General features: G+C 36.1%; 1 protein-coding gene across 41 annotated transcripts in view; it reads left to right on the top strand.

Moving 5' to 3' along the window:
• Dscam1 (Down syndrome cell adhesion molecule 1) overlaps window positions 1-18,735 on the top strand; it is a 202,809-nt gene that overhangs the window by 179,354 nt on the left and 4,720 nt on the right. For 31 of the 41 annotated variants that reach the window (XM_076409755.1, XM_076409768.1, XM_076409769.1 and 28 more), the window contains 17 exons: window positions 1,459-1,578; window positions 1,637-1,810; window positions 1,913-2,092; window positions 5,152-5,371; window positions 5,431-5,836; window positions 5,898-6,153; window positions 6,211-6,366; window positions 6,430-6,738; window positions 6,799-7,094; window positions 7,155-7,366; window positions 7,456-7,632; window positions 7,702-7,868; window positions 10,932-11,123; window positions 13,954-14,121; window positions 14,611-14,715; window positions 16,109-16,327; window positions 18,093-18,473. In XM_076409755.1, coding sequence (XP_076265870.1) covers window positions 1,459-1,578; window positions 1,637-1,810; window positions 1,913-2,092; window positions 5,152-5,371; window positions 5,431-5,836; window positions 5,898-6,153; window positions 6,211-6,366; window positions 6,430-6,738; window positions 6,799-7,094; window positions 7,155-7,366; window positions 7,456-7,632; window positions 7,702-7,868; window positions 10,932-11,123; window positions 13,954-14,121; window positions 14,611-14,715; window positions 16,109-16,327; window positions 18,093-18,473 — 3,738 coding nt within the window. Of the gene's footprint in view, window positions 1-1,458; window positions 1,579-1,636; window positions 1,811-1,912; window positions 2,093-5,151; window positions 5,372-5,430; window positions 5,837-5,897; window positions 6,154-6,210; window positions 6,367-6,429; window positions 6,739-6,798; window positions 7,095-7,154; window positions 7,367-7,455; window positions 7,633-7,701; window positions 7,869-10,752; window positions 10,912-10,931; window positions 11,124-13,953; window positions 14,122-14,610; window positions 14,716-16,108; window positions 16,328-18,092; window positions 18,474-18,735 lie in introns of all 41 variants that reach the window. The other 10 variants (XM_076409788.1, XM_076409789.1, XM_076409787.1 and 7 more) reach the window with 4 other exon arrangements.

Raw genomic sequence — 18,735 nt, 5'->3', positions numbered from 1 at the left:
TCTACCACTTGATCTCTCTCTGCATCTTGGCATTCCCAGTTAACGTGGCTAATCACTCTGATTAACGCTCTGGATGGAGACGAAGCTCTCGAATCGGCCAGCAAAAAAATTCTGATAATACTTCCGGTCTTACAGCACAAGTTTGACTATGGACTATTGCACTGAGTGTTAACAGACTGAATATAACGACTCTTCTCTCAGTCACTGAGCCTTACCCGCAAACCTCCTGTCAGCACCTTCCCCGGACTGAGACTGTTAGGGTGTCCCTTTATCCACAATCCCAGCACTCATTTTGTTTAGTTTATTTTTGTTGTTGTTCACTAAATGCATGCCATCTTTGTTGATTCATTTGTTTAAAGTTTTTTTTAGATATTTTGTGTTTTTCAAGTAGATTTAAATTCATAATAACCGAACCTTAGTAATAATATTTATTTTTTATTGTTATGAACAAAAATAAGAAATATCCCTAAGACTCCATATTAACATAAAATGAATACATCTCTTTGTTATTTTAAATATCATTACTAAGGCCTTTTCATCATTCCAAATAACTTTGGATTTAAGAAGGTATTCTTGTCTAGAAGTGATTCAAGTGAAATAAACAAAAAAACGTCTACCATCTATTTTTCAACATTTACGTACATGAATGAAAAAAAAATTTTAAAATTAAAAATCCAAAAAAGCTGATAAAGTGGGGGGTCTTAAAAATGACGCGCCCTCGTGGACACGATTTCAACCTTCCTAATAATCTTAAAACAAAAGAAAAATCTAGAGAAGTATTGCTATCAAATTACGGTTGTTCCGAAAAATGAGGCTTTTTTGTATTTCTGAATGTTTTTAAAATAGTAAAATTCCAAGTTTTCTTACGGTTTTACGTTATATATATAGAATAATGCATAAGGAAGGCTCACGCTAAATGTCAATTAAATCGATTCAGTAGAACTTGAGATGTCTCGAAAAAAAACCAGCTAATCACTCAAAAATAATTTAAATCCGTAAAGGTATATTTTTACAGGGCTAAGTTTACAAAATACTACAAAAAAAATCGATTCTTTTAAATTTCTAGACTAGAATACCCCCCTAAATCATGCATGCTTTTCGTGGGACTATTAATTATCAAATATTAACAATTCATATACGAAGGATAATTTAATTTAAGTTTTCTATTGAATTAGTGTGAATTTTTATTTATTTTTTGATTACAATTGTTAATTATTAAATTATCTTTTATATACGATAACTATTTCACATTGTTTAACTTTTCATTGTATTGCAATACAATCATGACGTTTCCTTTTTAACTAAAAATGTTTTTCACTTCACAAGTGAATGTCATGACAGCTTCCGCAATACAGTGTGTCCCACGATATCTTCAAAATTTGTGTACTCACCATGCATGCTTGTGAATCAATTGGGATTTTTGATCAGTAAAATCTACAACGCTCTGTTCGATTTTAGTACCACCAAGGTGGATTTTGGAACCAACTGACAAAGCTTTTGCTCAGGGTTCTGATGCAGCTGTTGAATGTAAAGCCGACGGTTTCCCCAAGCCTGTTGTTACATGGAAAAGGGCTACTGGTAAGTCTACAGTACAAGATGCAGGATTTCCGCTTACGTGTATGTTTTTTCTCTCCAGGGGTATCGCCAGGCGATTACAAAGATTTTAAACCAAATAATCCCGATGTAAAAGTTGAAGATGGTACTTTAATGATCAATAACATCCAAAAAACAAACGAAGGATATTACTTATGCGAAGCTGTTAACGGTATTGGCTCTGGATTATCAGCTGTCATTCTCATCAGCGTTCAGGGTAAGTATTAATTGCCTAAGTTCGATAGAAATATCAGTGTTTTCCTAAACCATAATTCTCCACTTATAATTCGCCAATTCATGTTGATGGTGTTCTGTTCAGCTCCACCACAATTTGAAGTTAAATTCCGCAATCAAACCTCAAGACGTGGAGACCCAGCTGTTTTACAGTGCGAGGCCAAAGGTGAAAAACCAATTGGCATCTTGTGGAACATCAACAACAAAAGACTTGAACCCAAAGGCGATAACAGATATACGATCAGAGAAGAGATTTTACCAAATGGTAAGTATCAACCAGTAGCTCGTAACATAAAACGTTTTTTCGTTTTTCAATTTCAAAAAATAGAAGAGATTAGATTTTATATCTTAGATACACTTAGTACAATCTTAATTTATAAAGTTAATTTGTTACTACTGGTCAGTTGTACTTACATCAATGTACAATCCGGATAAGTGTGGGATAAATATCAGTCCTATAACTTAATTTTAAAGGATTTACAACACATGGCGTTACTGTGTATTAATCGCATCAGATATATTTGTAACCAGCTTTTTGTTGAAGGTTTTTAACTCACTTTTTAATATGGTCATTTTGTTGAAAAGTGAACAAACAACTTTCGGTGCATTGAAAATGTCTGATTTTGTACCGAGAAAATCGCATTCACGGGAGGTTTTATTGTTTTACTTTAATTGCTTAAATATTATGTGAAAGTTATGGTGCCCTTGCTCCAATCCAACACCGAAGACAAAGGGGGTTCTCGATAACATTACTCGATGAAGCCGTCAATGGAGATCGCTAGTGACTACAATCGAAACGTCTGTGCCGAGAACTGTCCAAAAATCGGACGGATTACAAACAAAGACACAACAATGTTGTTCTTCAGCATGACAACGCTAGACCACGTGTTGCAAAACTAGTGAAAACATACTTCGAAAACAGACTCCATAGACCTTCTAATGATTACTTATTCCGACATACGAGTCGTGACCAGTCTAAGCAGCTGTTCACTTCTTATGAAGATTCCATAAAATTGGTCGATTTGTGGATAGCTTCAAAAATACATCGTTTTTTCGAAATGGAATCCTGATGATTCAAGGAATCGAGCTTCACATTTGAACAAAAATCCTTTAAAGCTAATTTATAGGCCTAATCACATAACAGTATATATTTCACAAATTAAAATAAAATAAAATAATGAACTGAAGTTAACACTAACTAGTAGCTGTATTGCTTCCATGTTGCTGTGATTTAGTAGCTTTATTTCGTGTTGCTTATTTTACACCGCAAAGTCTTGAACAATATCGTAAATCCATTTAACTTCAAGGTCATCCTGTAGTTCTTGCATGTACAGTAATACAGCAATACATACGCATTATTTACACGGAAGCAGTGTTGCCAATTTACAACAAGATGTACTATATTGCATGGTGTTCATAAATAAAATATAAATGAGTTTTCATCCCTATGCAAACATCATGTTAGAAAAAAAGCAGACCAGATTAGACTCAAAGTCAAGCAACTAACAGGTCAATTGAAAAGTCACCGGCCTGACACATAGATGACGCTACTAGAATTAAATCTATATGTTGTACCCTCAAAAGATGCGTGTATAAATTTGGCAGTTGTCGGATCATTAGTTTGTGAATTATAGCATTTTAAGTGAAGCAACTTTTGTTATTGTGAAAAAATGGATGAAAAGGAATTTTGCTTTTTAAAGGGAAAAAATACGGTTGAAGCAAAAACTTGGCTTGATACCAAGTTTCCAGACACTGCCCCAGGAAAATCAACCATCAAGGATTGGTATGCTAAGTTTAGACATGGTGAAATGAGCACCGAAGACGGTGAACCCAGTAGACGCCCAAAAGAGGTTGTTACCGACGAACACACTTAAAAAATCCACAAAATGATTTTGAATGACCGTAAATTGAAACTGAATGAAATAGCAGACACTCTAAGGATATCAACTGAACGTGTACATGATATAATTATTGAATATTTGGGTATGAGAAAGCTTTATGCAAAGTGGGTGCCGCGCGAGCTCACTTTTGACCAAAAACAACGAATTGATGATTCGGAGCAGTGTTTGAATATGATCAAGAATAATAAACCCGAGTTTTTTCTTCGATATGTAACAGTGGATGAAACGTGGCTCCATCGTTTCACTCCGAAGTCTAATCGACAGTTATCCGAGTGGACTGCACACGATGAACTCGCCCCAAAACCCGGCTGGTTATGGCGCTTGAATTGTGGGGTGCGCATGGAATAATTTTCATTGACTACCTTGAAAAAGGAAAGACCACCAACAGCGACTATTACATAGCGTTATTGGACTGTTTGAAGGACGAAATTGTCAACAAACGGCCGCATTTGAAAAAAAGAAAGTGCTGCTTCACCAAGATAATGCACCGTGTCACCAGTCAGTGAAAACGATGGCAAAAATCAATGAATTGGGCTTCGAATTGCTTCCTCATCCACCGTATGCTCCAGATCTGGCCCCCAGCGACTATTTGCTGTTCTCAGATCTCAAAAGAATGCCCGCTGGGAAGAAATTTTCGCCGAATGAAGAGGTGATCGCCGAAACTGAGGCCTATTTTGAAGCAAAGGGCAAATCGTACTACAAAAATGGTATCGAAAAGTTGGAGGGTCGCTATAATAAATGTATCACCCTTGAAGGGAATTATGTTGAATAAAAAAACTAGTTTTGCCAAAAAAATGTATTTTACTATGGTAATCCGGGGACTTTTCAATTGACCTTTTATATGTAATGTAAGTAATTAGTCGGAAGATACTCTCAACTTCACCTAAAATCAAAGAGATTGATTTATCAGACAATTATAAACTATATTTGGACTTACGAGATGCAAATAGGGGGTTGCTACCAAAACGCTAACAAAAACAATGTTCTTCAATTAATTACCAATGCGTATCGCTGCGTAACCAACGAAGAACTGTATGATGACCTCGAAATCAAATTGATACAGGAAGTTATCCAAGATTTCTCATTAAAACATGAAATAATGTTACTAAACTACGGCAACGTGAAGGCAAGACAGTTTAGGGATGCCGAGAAAATATCGATATAACGATATTTTAAAAAAAAATAATCGATAGTTGTAAATGAAAAACTTTGACGTGCAAATTAAAATATAGATATTAAAAACCTAGGGTTTTTGAAGGACAGTATCGAACTTTTGTTTTGAGATTTATCTGTTTGTTTATCTTTAATTCGTAAGTTAAGATTGTACTAAGCATATCTAATGTAAAAAAGTATATATCTAAAATTATACTCGTATCATGGATATTATTTTTTAAAATGAAATATTTGAATCCCAATTTTCTAGGTGTTTTATCTGACCTGAGTATTAAACGTACTGAACGCTCCGACACCGCCATCTTCACCTGTATAGCCACCAACGCATTCGGTAGCGACGATACCAACATCAACATGATCATCCAGGAAGTCCCAGAAGTACCATACGGTCTGAAAGTTCTCGACAAATCCGGCAAGTCTGTCCAACTTTCTTGGGTATCTCCCTACGATGGCAACTCTCCCATTAAGAAGTATTTTCATCATCCGACACCTCGAGGCCTATTTGTAATGTTCCTCTCGCCGATTTCAGGTACCTCATCGAATACAAACCAAGCAAAGGAAGCTGGGAAAAGAACTCTGAACGCGTATTGATCCCCGGAGAACAAACCGAAGCTGGAATCTTCACCCTGAGACCCGCTACCACTTACCATATTCGTATTATTGCCGAAAATGAAATTGGATCATCCGACCCATCCGATACCGTTACCATCATTACCGCTGAAGAAATCCCCGGAGGCCCGCCAACTGATATCAGAGTAGAAGCTGATGATCAACACACTTTGATCGTTTACTGGAAACCTCCTGTTCGTGATCACTGGAACGGTGACATTCAGGGATACTACGTTGGATACAAACTCGCCAACACCGACAAACCTTACCTTTTCGAAACCGTCGAATTCCCCAGAGAAGAAGAAGGAAAAGAACACAAACTGAAGGTATTATCATTAGAGTGCCGATTATATATGACACCCTAAACAAAATCTTATAAATCCACAGATTTCGAGCCTGAAAACTTACACTCAATACTCCGTTGTCGTACAAGCTTTCAACAAAGTGGGCGCTGGTCCAACCTCCGAAGAATACAAAGCCAATACTGCCGAAGGAGTTCCTGAACAACCCCCAGACAAGGCTACCTGCACCACCCTCACCGCTCAAACCATCCGCGTTTCCTGGGTATCTCCTCCACTGACTTCTGCTAACGGAATCATCAAGGGTTACAAAGTTATCTACGGACCTTCCGATACCTGGTTTGGTGAGATTGAGGCGATAGAGTTAAATGTTAATTGGTAGCGATTTTGTTTTGTCGTAGATGAAAATACCAAGGATACAAAAATCACTGCCTCTAGCGAAACTATCCTCCACGGCTTGAAGAAATACACCAACTACAGTATGGAAGTTCTTTCTTACACTTCTGGTGGCGACGGTGTTCGTACAACTCCAATTGCGTGTCAAACTGAACAAGACGGTGAGTAGTGAAAAATGCAATGTGCTTATCTTGATATTTAATGATGAATATGTAAAATTACAGTTCCCGAATCCCCTACTGCTGTCAAGGCTTTGGTTATGTCGTCCGATGCTATCTTGGTCAGCTGGAAACCACCAACCGAACCCAACGGAATCATCGAATACTACATGGTATACTACAAAGTCGCTGGAGATGCGGATGAGAAACTGATCAAATCCCAAAAGATCGTGCCCAACCTCAGGAACCAGAACCTCAGCTTCCAAGCCAAGAATCTGGACAGTAATCTGAAATACGAATTCTGGGTAACCGCTGCTACCACCATTGGCGAAGGACAACCCTCAAAGAAAGTCACCGTTTCTCCCAGCACCAGTGGTATGTTTTTGGGTTCGAAGGCGTCAAAATATTTGTTTTACCTGCGATTGTGTGTTTCAGTCCCTGCTAAGACCGCCTCTTTCGACGACAGTTTCACCACCACTTACAAAGAAGACGTTACTTTACCATGTCTGGCCGTGGGCGTTCCTCCACCAGTCATTACATGGAGTATCAAGGGTGTCAAATTCAACGGAAATGCCAACGATCGCGTGCGTCAACAGCCTGATGGATCATTGTTTATTCGCGATGTCACCAGAACCGATGCCGGAGAGTATTCCTGCAAAGTTGAAAACGATTTCGGTCAGGATTCAGTCACTCATCAATTGATCGTCAATGCTCCTCCCAGGGCTCCACAGGTATGGATGGTTTCACAATCTAAATCAAAATTTACATGGCACTAACGACATGACGCCCAGGTAACCTTGACTTCAACAACCACCAACTCTCTCACCATCAAAATCAAGCCTCACGAGTCTGACGGTGAACAAGTCCATGGATACACCATCCACTACAAGCCCGAATTTGGTGAATGGGAAACCGTTCAAGTTGGACCTGCCACTGATAAATACACTTTGGAAAAATTACTTTGCGGCACAAGATATCAATTATATGTCACTGGATACAACAGGTGAGTCAATTTCTTCGGATATCTACCGTATCACTCATTCTTGGATCAAAGTATTAATTATAGCAACACCTAATTTATGTATATTTCAGCATTGGAACCGGAGACCCATCCGATAACTTGAACCCCAAGACCAGAGGCGAGAAACCAGTAATCCCAAGCGCTGACAAATTCATCGAGGTATCATCCAACAGTATCACCCTGCACCTGAGCGCCTGGTCTGACGGCGGATGCCCCATGTTGTATTTCGTCATCGAACACAAAAAGAAGTAAGAATTTAACACTGAATTTTCGACGTTTCGATGTTAAATGTATAATGTTAAATAATCCCGTTCTAGAGTCAACCCCGAATGGATTCAAGTCTCCAACAACGTCAAACCCGGTCACAACTTTGTCCTTTTAGATTTGGACCCAGCTGTCTGGTACCATCTTCGAGTTACGGCCCATAATAACGCTGGCTTCAATGTGGCTGAATACGAATTTGCCACACTCACTGTTACAGGCGGTAAGAGTTGTATATACAACCTCCATTTTATTATTACTATTATTATTTTGTCATGCTATTATTTTTGCTTGCTCTTTGAATATTTTCGTTATATTCCCCTAGGAAAAAGAACTATAGAGCTTCAGTTGATTTGTTGAATTGCTAGTATATTGCTATTGCTTTCTATATATTTCACTTGAATATTGCTATGCCTTTTATGCTTAATAGAGTTTCTAATTTATTATACAAACATTTACAAGGAAAAGAAATAGACGAACGTGAATTATATTCATTATATCTTTACAATCGAACAACCTTCTCAAAAACAAGTCTTATAGTGAGTTTTGAAATGTTTTTAATTCTTCTTGTTCTCAGTAACAATTCTATATTTGATATAGGCAGTTAATAAAATAATGATTCAGTTAGTTAACCAGTGAAAAAATTTCAAGTCAGATATGAATATTATTGTCATTCACCTTTTTATCAACATTATTTGATACTTAATGTTTTAAAACAATAGGATTTTTATTATATTAACATGCAAATGTTTTTTAATAAATATTGTTTTATGTTCCGTGTTTCCAATTGAAAACGCCAATTTTATTTTTCAAATACATCGGAGATTGTCTTGAGAAAGATATAATTGTAATTTTTAAACTTCAAACTGTTCGTCTATTTTTTTTAATTGCTTGAACCAAACTGTAGAAGAGACAATAGTAATACGCTAGCAAATAAGAAATGAGACTATGAACGCTTACGTACGAACATCTCCATATTCACACACACGCATACAAATATGAACATGGTTCTTACAAATGTGCTTTTTGTACAGAAAACACTCACGCTTACGTTCTTTTTTCTCTTTTTTTTTTCTTGTGTTTGTGATATCATTTGGTTTTTTATATTTTTATTATATTTTGTTGCAGCACATTTGAATTGTTTCTTTTTTATTTCTCACCATCCTGTACATAGAGAAACAAATTGATATCGACCTGTCTCTCGTTATTCACAGCAATAGTACCTGAATAATACAGCATCGAATGGTGATTTATGATTCGATGTTAATGTAAAGATAAAACGAAAACTAATACACTTCCATACACACATCACGTCGCCTGTGACATTTCCAGACCCTCGTACTCGATATGTTGTTGTTTTCTGTACAAAACTTTCGTTGGTCTATTTTAACTTTCGTGTCGTTTATTTGTTGTTCGTGTTTTGTTTTAGTTCTGTACATGAGGTATCACCGGTACTGTTTTGTTTGGCAGATGTTGCCACGATGTGCATGACCAGCAGAAACTCATGAGTTCGTTCAATGTACATGTACACGGGGAGGGGTTTTTGATCAAATCAGCTTCGTAAAACTTCAAGGAAATATAGTATCACTCGAAATATAGCACAAATATTGGTTAACTCTCTAAAGCTGACAGTAGTACCATATTTCATAAATATATATCCGATGACCGAAGAATCATACTGAAACCTCTCCTATATTTACCAATGTTGAATTAAGAACCTCATTTTACTTTTTGCTTTAACAATTTTTTAACACTAATGCCATCTTTCCATAATTTTACGAAGCTGCAATTTGCAATCAGCGTGTTCCTTATGTAAAAAGTCCTCGATGAACTGCACTAAAGTACTGGTACATCTCGTTACTTTTTTATTTTCTTCGTATTGGTAGTACTGGTAATGAGAAATCGTTTACTGTAGTACATATTTAGTTGCTCATATGATTTGCGATTTCTAGGCAACTGTACTTTTATTTTGGTGAATGTTTTTAGTTGGGATCGTGTAGCGGTATCAGTGCTGCCAATGGTGGGAAGAAACAAATTATAACAACATTAATTGATGTAACGATCGATGTGCATCGTATTTAAATCAGATATTATGTCACACTCTACAAAATTAAATATCCTCATTCACACCAAGAAATACTAGTCTGAATTTTTACTATAAACTCAAAATGGTTAACAATATTTTGAACTAGCATGAAAGCAGAACTGGTTTTAAGTGGCTTCTATTGAACGTTACGTCAGATATGTTGTTATTTATTTAAACATTTATAAAAGCTCTCGGTTATGGCTCAGTACTACCCTCTAAACTTGTTAAACATAGCAAATGTAAAGTTAAGCTTCTTCCAATCAATTAATCGAGTTTTAATATTTGTTTTACTCATAATATCATTTCCTGTTTCATGATTTCTATAGTAATTAATTTTGGCTCATAGTTTATATATATATATATATATATATATATATTAGTATATTATAAATATATATATATATATATATATATATATATATATATCCGACTAATTTAAAGCTTATCGAGTTACTGATTTTATGAGTGCACAAAGTTACAAATTGCATATTCATCTTAAATTATTGAATATTCGTGATAAGGTCTTTTCAGCTGTATCATCGACCTTCTTTCCACTGCTTGCTCTACATTTCAATATTGATCAGCTTCAAACACTAATTAACTGATACACTATTCGCTGTAAAAAAATGTCCTGAAGGTTGTTATAAAGTTAATGAGTTTCAAAATAAAACTTATTATTATTATTATAGTAGTTTATTTACGAATGTTGTATTATTTCAATGTAAGCAATCTGATATCGCTAATGATATCGTTATTTCTATCATTACCATCCACTTTTTAATATGCAAGGACGATTCATCAGCAGTTTCTAGATCTGTAGAACTGATTTGTCTGTTTGAACTGACCGAGAGCTGAACGAGATGATACCGAAACGACGGTTACTATGATTTCGGTTATAATCAGCTTCACGCCACTCTTCATACCCATTTCACACTATCAAAAATCGTGCGTGGGACTTTGCCTAGCGGAATATGACGCAACAAGAGCACCCCTGAGAACACCCCCTGTGTTTTGGTTTCAGGTACTATTGCCCCGGCCCGTGAATTACCTAAAGAGGACACCATCCAAATAATCCTCGCCAATCTAAACCTAGTAGTACCCGTAGTAGCTGCGGCGCTGATCATTGTCGTTGCCATTGTCGTGATTTGCGTATTGCGTGGCAAAGGAAACTATAACAAAGGTAAAACGTTTTGATTTTAGGCACCATCGCGCCAGCCAGGGACCTGCCCGGCGTACGGATGCTCTTCCCCTGGATCCCCGATTGGGTAGAGTGGAACATTGCGGTGCCCGTCGCCGCCACAGTGGTCGTGGTGGTCGTCGGTATCGTGGTGGTGTGCGTGGCGTTGTCCAGGAAGGCTCACGGGCCATTACAGACACGCCTGCGCAGCGACTGTATGTGTATGGCCCATCTTTTCATCATCTTTCACTGTTTTTCTTTCAGTTTTTACTTTTATCGCAACCTTTCACCCACCTTTGCTTCGAATGAAATATCAGATGACTCAATTGGAATGACTAGAACAGATCAGGCGTTGATATATTAGACCTTTGACTTGATTTTTACAAATTTTTCAGCATATTTAATTGATATAAAAATCTTGGAAATATTATTTATTGTTTTATCTATCCAAGGCAATAAAATCTTTTAAACTGTTTGTCCACTATACACGTATAACCATAACAAGCGATTATCAGAATGAAGCTTGATAAATATGCAGTATGACTTCCTTGTTTTCTTGTCCAGTAAATTACCATTTTTATTTTAATTTCTTCACTTTGTTCATTCAGTTGCTGGCTTTAGTATCCAGAAGACATTATCTGACCAGTTTCCAAGAGTTCATAACAAAGAACCACCTTCATGTCTAACCAAATATGTAGAGAGAAAACATCTTTAGGATTAGATTGCTTGTTTTGGTGTTGATAGAAAAAGTTGTCCTGAATCTACCCACGCCTTTTTAGTTTTGGGATTACCTTAAAAATATACACTTTTCATCGTCCATCACCATTTTCCACACAAAAAAAAACTGTTTGTAGAAGTTAATCTAACTAGTGCTGGGTCAACACATGTATACCAATAAGAACACTTTTCATTAGTTGTCGTCACAAACTCTTCTATTCTGAATATTTAACTTTCATTTGATATACTACATTAAACTCAAAAATTATCTGTAAAAAGTCATACTCCTAGTGCTAGGACCCAGTATTAAGTACTATCAGTATATTCAATTGGACGTAAATTCAATGTTATGATACTGAACCATAGACTACAGGAAAATGAACAAGATGTAGTATATGATTGGTTCGTTCAGCGCATGCGCAAGATTTCCATAATTTACGCCAGGATATGTTTATTATTTGCTAATTGTATGTTTATGTTTTCACTTACTTGTTAATTTCTTATATGTGCTTGTAAAAATTTAATGAAATTCAAAATAACAAAACCCTATTTTTTATGGGTAATTGAAGAAATGAAAAGAAACGAAAATTACGTATACTACTGGAACAAGATTCATTTGAAAACGTAACTGAAATTAAAGTATGAATAAAAATTAAAATGTATTTTAGATGTGACAATATCAACAAAATTACATGGATGGGGTAATTCTCAAAGGTCACATAATAGCAGACACTATAAAATGTAACTAGTTATCCAACACTATTTTGTAGGGTTTGTTAAATTTGTATCTATCTATATATATATATATATATATATATATATATATATATTCATTTTATTTAATTGCACATATGCTGAACTAGCTCATCATATTCTGCAACTTGTTCACTTCCCTGTAGTCTCCAAACTATGATCTATAGCCTGTCACAAAGAACATTTTATTAATGATTTTTTAAGCTTATATCAGGAACCAACACTTGGGTGTTGTTAATGATGATGAAAGCCTCTAGTGGATAAAGAAGTTCTAATGCAAATATTAAACTACATAACCAAACTAAATTGATATATTATTCATTTTATTTAAGTGCGCATATGCTGAACTAGCTAATCATATTCTGCAACTTGTTCACTTCCCTGTAGTCTCCAAACTATGATCTAAAGTGTGAAATTCGGTTAGTTTTGACATTAGCCTGTCACAAAGAACATTTTATTAATGATTTTTTAAGCTTAAAAATGCATTTTCGACATTCGTTTCCATTCATTATCAGGAACCATCAAACACTTGTGTGTTGTTAATGATGATGAATGCCTCTAGTGGATAAAGAAGTTCTAATGCAAATATTAAACTTAAACTCATTTCAAACCTGTAAATAACTTATATTAATAGCTAATGAGCTACGAATTGTATTTGGGATATTATAAATATATTATATATTATAAATTATACTTATCAAATTATATTATCAAAAATAGGTACAATGTATTTTATTAAAAGTATTGTCCATCGGTAGCCGCTACTTTTTCTCATATATAAGGTGATTCACACACATACTGAAAAGTGAAGCCTATCAGTGGCTTCATCATGAAATTGGTTACAAATATACCCGATGCGATTTAATACACAGTAACAGAATCTGTTGTAAATCCTATAAGGCCTAATATTTTGAAAAAACTCCAAGAAGGTAATGCTCTTCCTATAATAAAAAATATAAATTTAGCGACATTGACAAGAAGTGTTGTAGCAGGAGTTGCTAAAACCAAATTAAATCACCCCTGTTGAGTTTTATCAACGTGTCATCCCATTGCCCGAAATCACTTCACTCACACGCGTTACAAGAAGATTACTTTCTCTAGTAACTCTCTAGTTTCTCTAGTAAGTAGCTAGGGGGTGAATTTGGAATAGACAGCCTCAAGAATAGTTTGATTGATGATCCAAGTTTAAACCGTTGCTATTTACGCTAAATAATTATACTTGTATGTTTCTACATATTCATAGAAAATCTGATATTTCATGCAAGCAATCTGATATTATCAATAGGTGATAATTTCGTTTTGTTTCATTCTCATAATCGCAGATTTGATGACGTGACATAACTGCTACATTTAAGTATTCAAACTGTTTGTGTTCACAACCATTTTACCATAATTAAGTTACATAATTTCACTTCATTATTACCACATTGGCCGCATATACTTCGCATTGTTCAGTCCCATCGTCGTTTTACTTTTCATTACTTCCTTACATCACGTCATCAACTCATCTGTTCAACTTATCTTTATTCGATCCACCAAATCACCATCTAACCGAGTTTTTTTAACACCATTTAGATGACGTCGTTTACAATCAATCCTGCAACGCTGCCTCTACTCTGGACAAACGCCGACCAGACCTGCGTGACGAGCTCGGCTATATCGCGCCACCAAATCGCAAACTGCCTCCCGTACCCGGCTCCAACTATAACACCTGCGATCGCATCAAAAGAGGTACCGCCCTAAGTAAGATCTTTCGTGGCTTTTTAGCATGATCCCCATTTTATTTCTCTATATTTCATTTATCTTTACGTGTATAGTACGTATCACTCTATGGTGGATACAATGAAGGAATAAAGTAAATTGTGTTGTGCCGTTTACAATATCTTTGGAAAAGCAAATTTATATGTATTAGCCTTAGATACCATTCGTTTTTATCACAATAGATATATTACTAAATATATTTCAAATATGATATTAACTACTGTAGCTACAGGATTTTTTCTTTTCCATAGACCATATATAAACGCCCCCGTTAAAAACAATCACACTCTAGTTTAAATGTTCGTTAAATATTTATGTTGTATTTCACTATTATTTGCTGTTTGTTTATGTATCGCTAACTGAACCCCCCCTCCCTCATTGCCTCACCCTCAACAACCTCCGTACGCGACCGGAGGAGGCTTTCCATTGTTTGTCCATTATTTTTTTATTATTTTAAATTCGACAATTTAGGAGCTCATTATCGATCTCATTCAACATGGGACCCCCGCCAGCGTCATTTGTATGAAGAACTCAGAAGTAGACGTGGATCAAATGACACCATTCACACTCACAGAGGTAAAAATTCGGTTTTATTTTCAGTTGGTTTTGTTTTTACGATTCTTTTGTTTAATTTTCTTTCTGTCTGAGTTAATTTTTTGCATTATTCTGAAACCTCTTGACAACAACGAAAGACACTTAACACGCTGCGAAACTTGGTTTCAGAAGTAACACAGATATTCGATGGATTATTTGTTTTGGAAGTTTGTGTTGGTTTGTTTTTGTTATTTTTTAATTATCATTTGTTTTTATATGCACTCTTTTTTTCTACTGATACCGAGCACATAATGATTTTGCAAAATGTGTAGCGATTTTTGTTTTGACTTGATTAGTACTGTTTGGACGGGAATCTCAAACATATTTATTTTTTAAAGGACAGTGCTTCAATTTCACTTCCAACAATGTTATTATAAAATAATATATCAACCTAGAAAGCATCGAATGAATGTTCATTTATCTTCTATCAGAACTCATCAAACTTGAATGTTGTGTGTCGATGATGAAGAATACGAATTGTTGAATGTTGAGGAAATTCCCATAAAAAGTTTATGATTAAATAATTACAAAACCATTACAAATCCAAGACCATCATAGTTTCTTTTACCCAAACGGATTGGAATTATGATATTGGAATCAAAACAGAATGGTCGGTGTTTAGATTAGCAAAAACTGTTGGTCTACAAGTTGCCAGAATCATTGCTATTGAATTTCGATTGAAATCATTCAGTGAAATCAATGTCAGTTGAATAATGAACTGTTAGCCCTTTTACTAAATATCTTGATCAGTTGGTTGTATGCTCTACAAGATACAGTATCAAAATTGGAATGGGAGGTGCTCCATAACCCGCATCATCTAGTTATTACTTATTCAAATCGATAGAGCATTGAATGGAGCTAGTAGAAAATTATTTGTTATATTTCTTAATTTCAATAATACACGTTACTATCTTCTATAATATTCCAATTAAAAAATACTGGAGATAAACGATTTAAAGAATGCACGATGCTTATTAAAACATTATGGTACAATTCAATGCATAACCACATTATATTATTAACACAATCCCTCCAACAGTACTACTATTATTTATCCTAATCCTACTTTGTCGTTTTCATTTTGAACCGTTTTTCATTCTAACATATAATGTTAACACTAAAATTCGAGTGTACTTCTTTGTCAAAGTAAGTTTATTAGTTTTAGTTAGTGATTAAGATCTTGATCCAGCTTTTTAGCCATCTGCATGCTAGTGCTTAATGTAAATTTCCGGAATGATCTGTGACTAACCTTCGTGAAAGTGATTCAATTATTACCGTTTATTGTTAATTATAAACAAAGCCAGTTATTAAGTTTGTTAACGTAGCTCATCGACATGCTAATATTCATTGTTTTCGTCACGAATTATTTTTCTAGGCATGGACGACGAAATCTGCCCCTACGCCACTTTCCATCTGCTCGGATTCCGCGAAGAAATGGACCCCAGCAAGGCTATGCAATTCCAGACCTTCCCCCACCCACACGCAGGCACCATGGGACCTTCCGGAATGAACACACCTCACCAAATGCACTCAAGAAACGGATCTCAATCTATGCCTAGACAAAACAGACGATATGATAGAGTTGGCTCACAAGGTACCTAAATTTATTTATAAATATATTGGGCCTGGGAAAAAAGTTCGAAAAATTCAGCTGGATTTCTCATAGTATAAACATTAATATATTTAAATAACAGAGCCATGACGCAAACTTCTAGTTCGAAAGATTTAAATTAGATGGTTTTCATAAGCTTCTTTTGAAAGCATCTTAATTCCATTGAATTCTTCATATATCAATCTACGACAAGTTATAGTCAGAGTTTGTATCACTTGAGAGTATGTCTACTCTCAAGTGATACAGGTCAATTGAAAAGTCCCCGGCCTGACACGTAGATGACGCTACTAAAATTAAATCCATATGTTTTTTAGTTAGCCCTAATCCTCAAAAGATGCGTGTATCAATTTGACAGCTGTCGGGTCATTAGTTTTTTAGCATTTTGAGTGAAGAAACTTTTGTTATTGTGAAAAAAATGAATAAAAAGGAATTTCGCGTGTTGATAAAATATTGTTTTTTGAAAGGAAAAATACAGTTGAAGCAAAAACTTGGCTTGATTCCGAGTTTCCGGGCACTGCCCCATAAAAATCAACCATCAAGGATTGGTATGCTAAGTTTAGACGTGGTGAAATGATCACCGAAGACGGTGAACGCAGTGGACGCCCAAAAGAGGTTGTTACCGACGAAAACATTTAAAAAATCCACAAAATGATTTTGAATGACCGTAAATTGAAATTGAATGAAATAGCAGACACTCTAAAGATATGAACTGAACGTGTACATCATGTCATTCACGAATATTTGGGTATGAGAAAGCTCTGTGAAAAGTGGGTGTCGCGAGAGCTCACTTTTGACCAAAAACAACGACGAGTTGATGATTCGGAGCAGTGTTTGAAGATGATCCAGTGTGATAAACCTGAGTTTTTGCGTCGATATGTTAAAATGGATGAAATATCATTTCACTCCGAAGTCCAATCGACAGTCATCCGAGTGGGCTGCACACGATGAACCCGCTCCAAAACGTGGGAAAACGTCTGTCTGTATTTTGGGATGTGCATGGAATAATTTTCATTGACTATCTTAAAAAAGGATGGACCATCAACAGCTACTATTACATAGCGTTATTGGACTGTTTGAAGGACGAAATCGTCGAAAAACGGTCGCATTTGAAGAAAAAGAAATTGCTGCTTCGCCAAGATAATGCGCCGTGTCACAAGTCAGTGAAAACGATAGCAAAAATCCATGAATTGGGCTTTGAATTCATCCACCGTATTCTCCAGATCTGGCCCCCAGCGACTATTTCCTGTTCTCAGATCTCAAAAGAATGCTCGCTGGGAAGAAATTTTTGTGAAATGAAGAGGTGATCGCCGAAACTGAGGCCTATTTTGAAGCAAAGGACAAATCGTACTACAAAAATGGTATCGAAAAGTTGGAGGGTCGCTATAATCAGTGTATCACCCTTGAAGGGAATTATGCTGAATAAAAAAACTCATTTTGCCAAAAAAACGTGTTTTACAATGGTAGGCCGGGGACTTTTCAATTGACCTGTTACATGGGCTAGTCTCAACTAAGTTCACAATTTTTAACGAGATATCCACTCTTAATGAAAAATTAATGATTTTCTTCTACAAAAAACGGGTTACTTATGAGTAATTCAATTTTCAAGTGCAAGCCATTTTCCAATAAATGTACCAATTTGAACGTCTATAGGCTCAAAATAACGCTTGAAATTTTTTTCTAAACCCAATGTTAACTGGTCAAATATTAATAAAACCTGAGGTATTAAATGAAGTGGCGAATGTTTTAGGTAACGGTAGCATCTACTCTCCCGGACCTGAATATGATGACCCAGCCAACTGTGCTCCCGAAGACGAACAATACGGTTCCCAATACGGTGGATACGGTGCACCATACGACCAATACGGCAGTCGAGGCTCTATCGGGCGCCGCTCCCTAGGCAAGTACTTTAGAAACCCGACTAAAAACGTACTTCCTCCCACCACACAGGTACCAACCACGCCTTTTGACTCAGGTTCCCTGAGAATACCACCAACTAGCAGCTCGCCCGAACCTCCACCACCACCACCACGTAACCACGATCCCTCTTTCAACGATTCGAAAGACTCCAACGAAATCTCCGAAGCTGAATGCGATCGTGATCAATTAATCAACAGCCGAACATACGGAGGTAAGAGGCTTTTTACACATTCTACGATCCGATGCCTTGAGATGATTTAATCGACTAAATCGGAATGACAGTGTGAACAATGTGCATGGTGGTGGTTCATATGCCAGTGGAAACGAACCACCATTAGTGACAATTGTTCGCTCACAATTATTGTCCCGCATTATGCTAAACCTCCCCATCCCCCATTAATTTAATGATTAGTATTAAGATTATCACTAAGCACTAGTAGTTAAGTTGTTCACAAAAAATCCAATACTAAAGA

The sequence above is a fragment of the Rhynchophorus ferrugineus genome, unplaced genomic scaffold, assembly GCF_030347505.1.
Source record: "Rhynchophorus ferrugineus isolate W39M unplaced genomic scaffold, kcgeb_rfMv2 rfM7, whole genome shotgun sequence".
Taxonomy (NCBI): domain Eukaryota; kingdom Metazoa; phylum Arthropoda; class Insecta; order Coleoptera; family Curculionidae; genus Rhynchophorus; species Rhynchophorus ferrugineus.
Note: the sequence above shows the minus strand (reverse complement) of the source record. Positions and strands in the feature narration are given on the sequence as shown.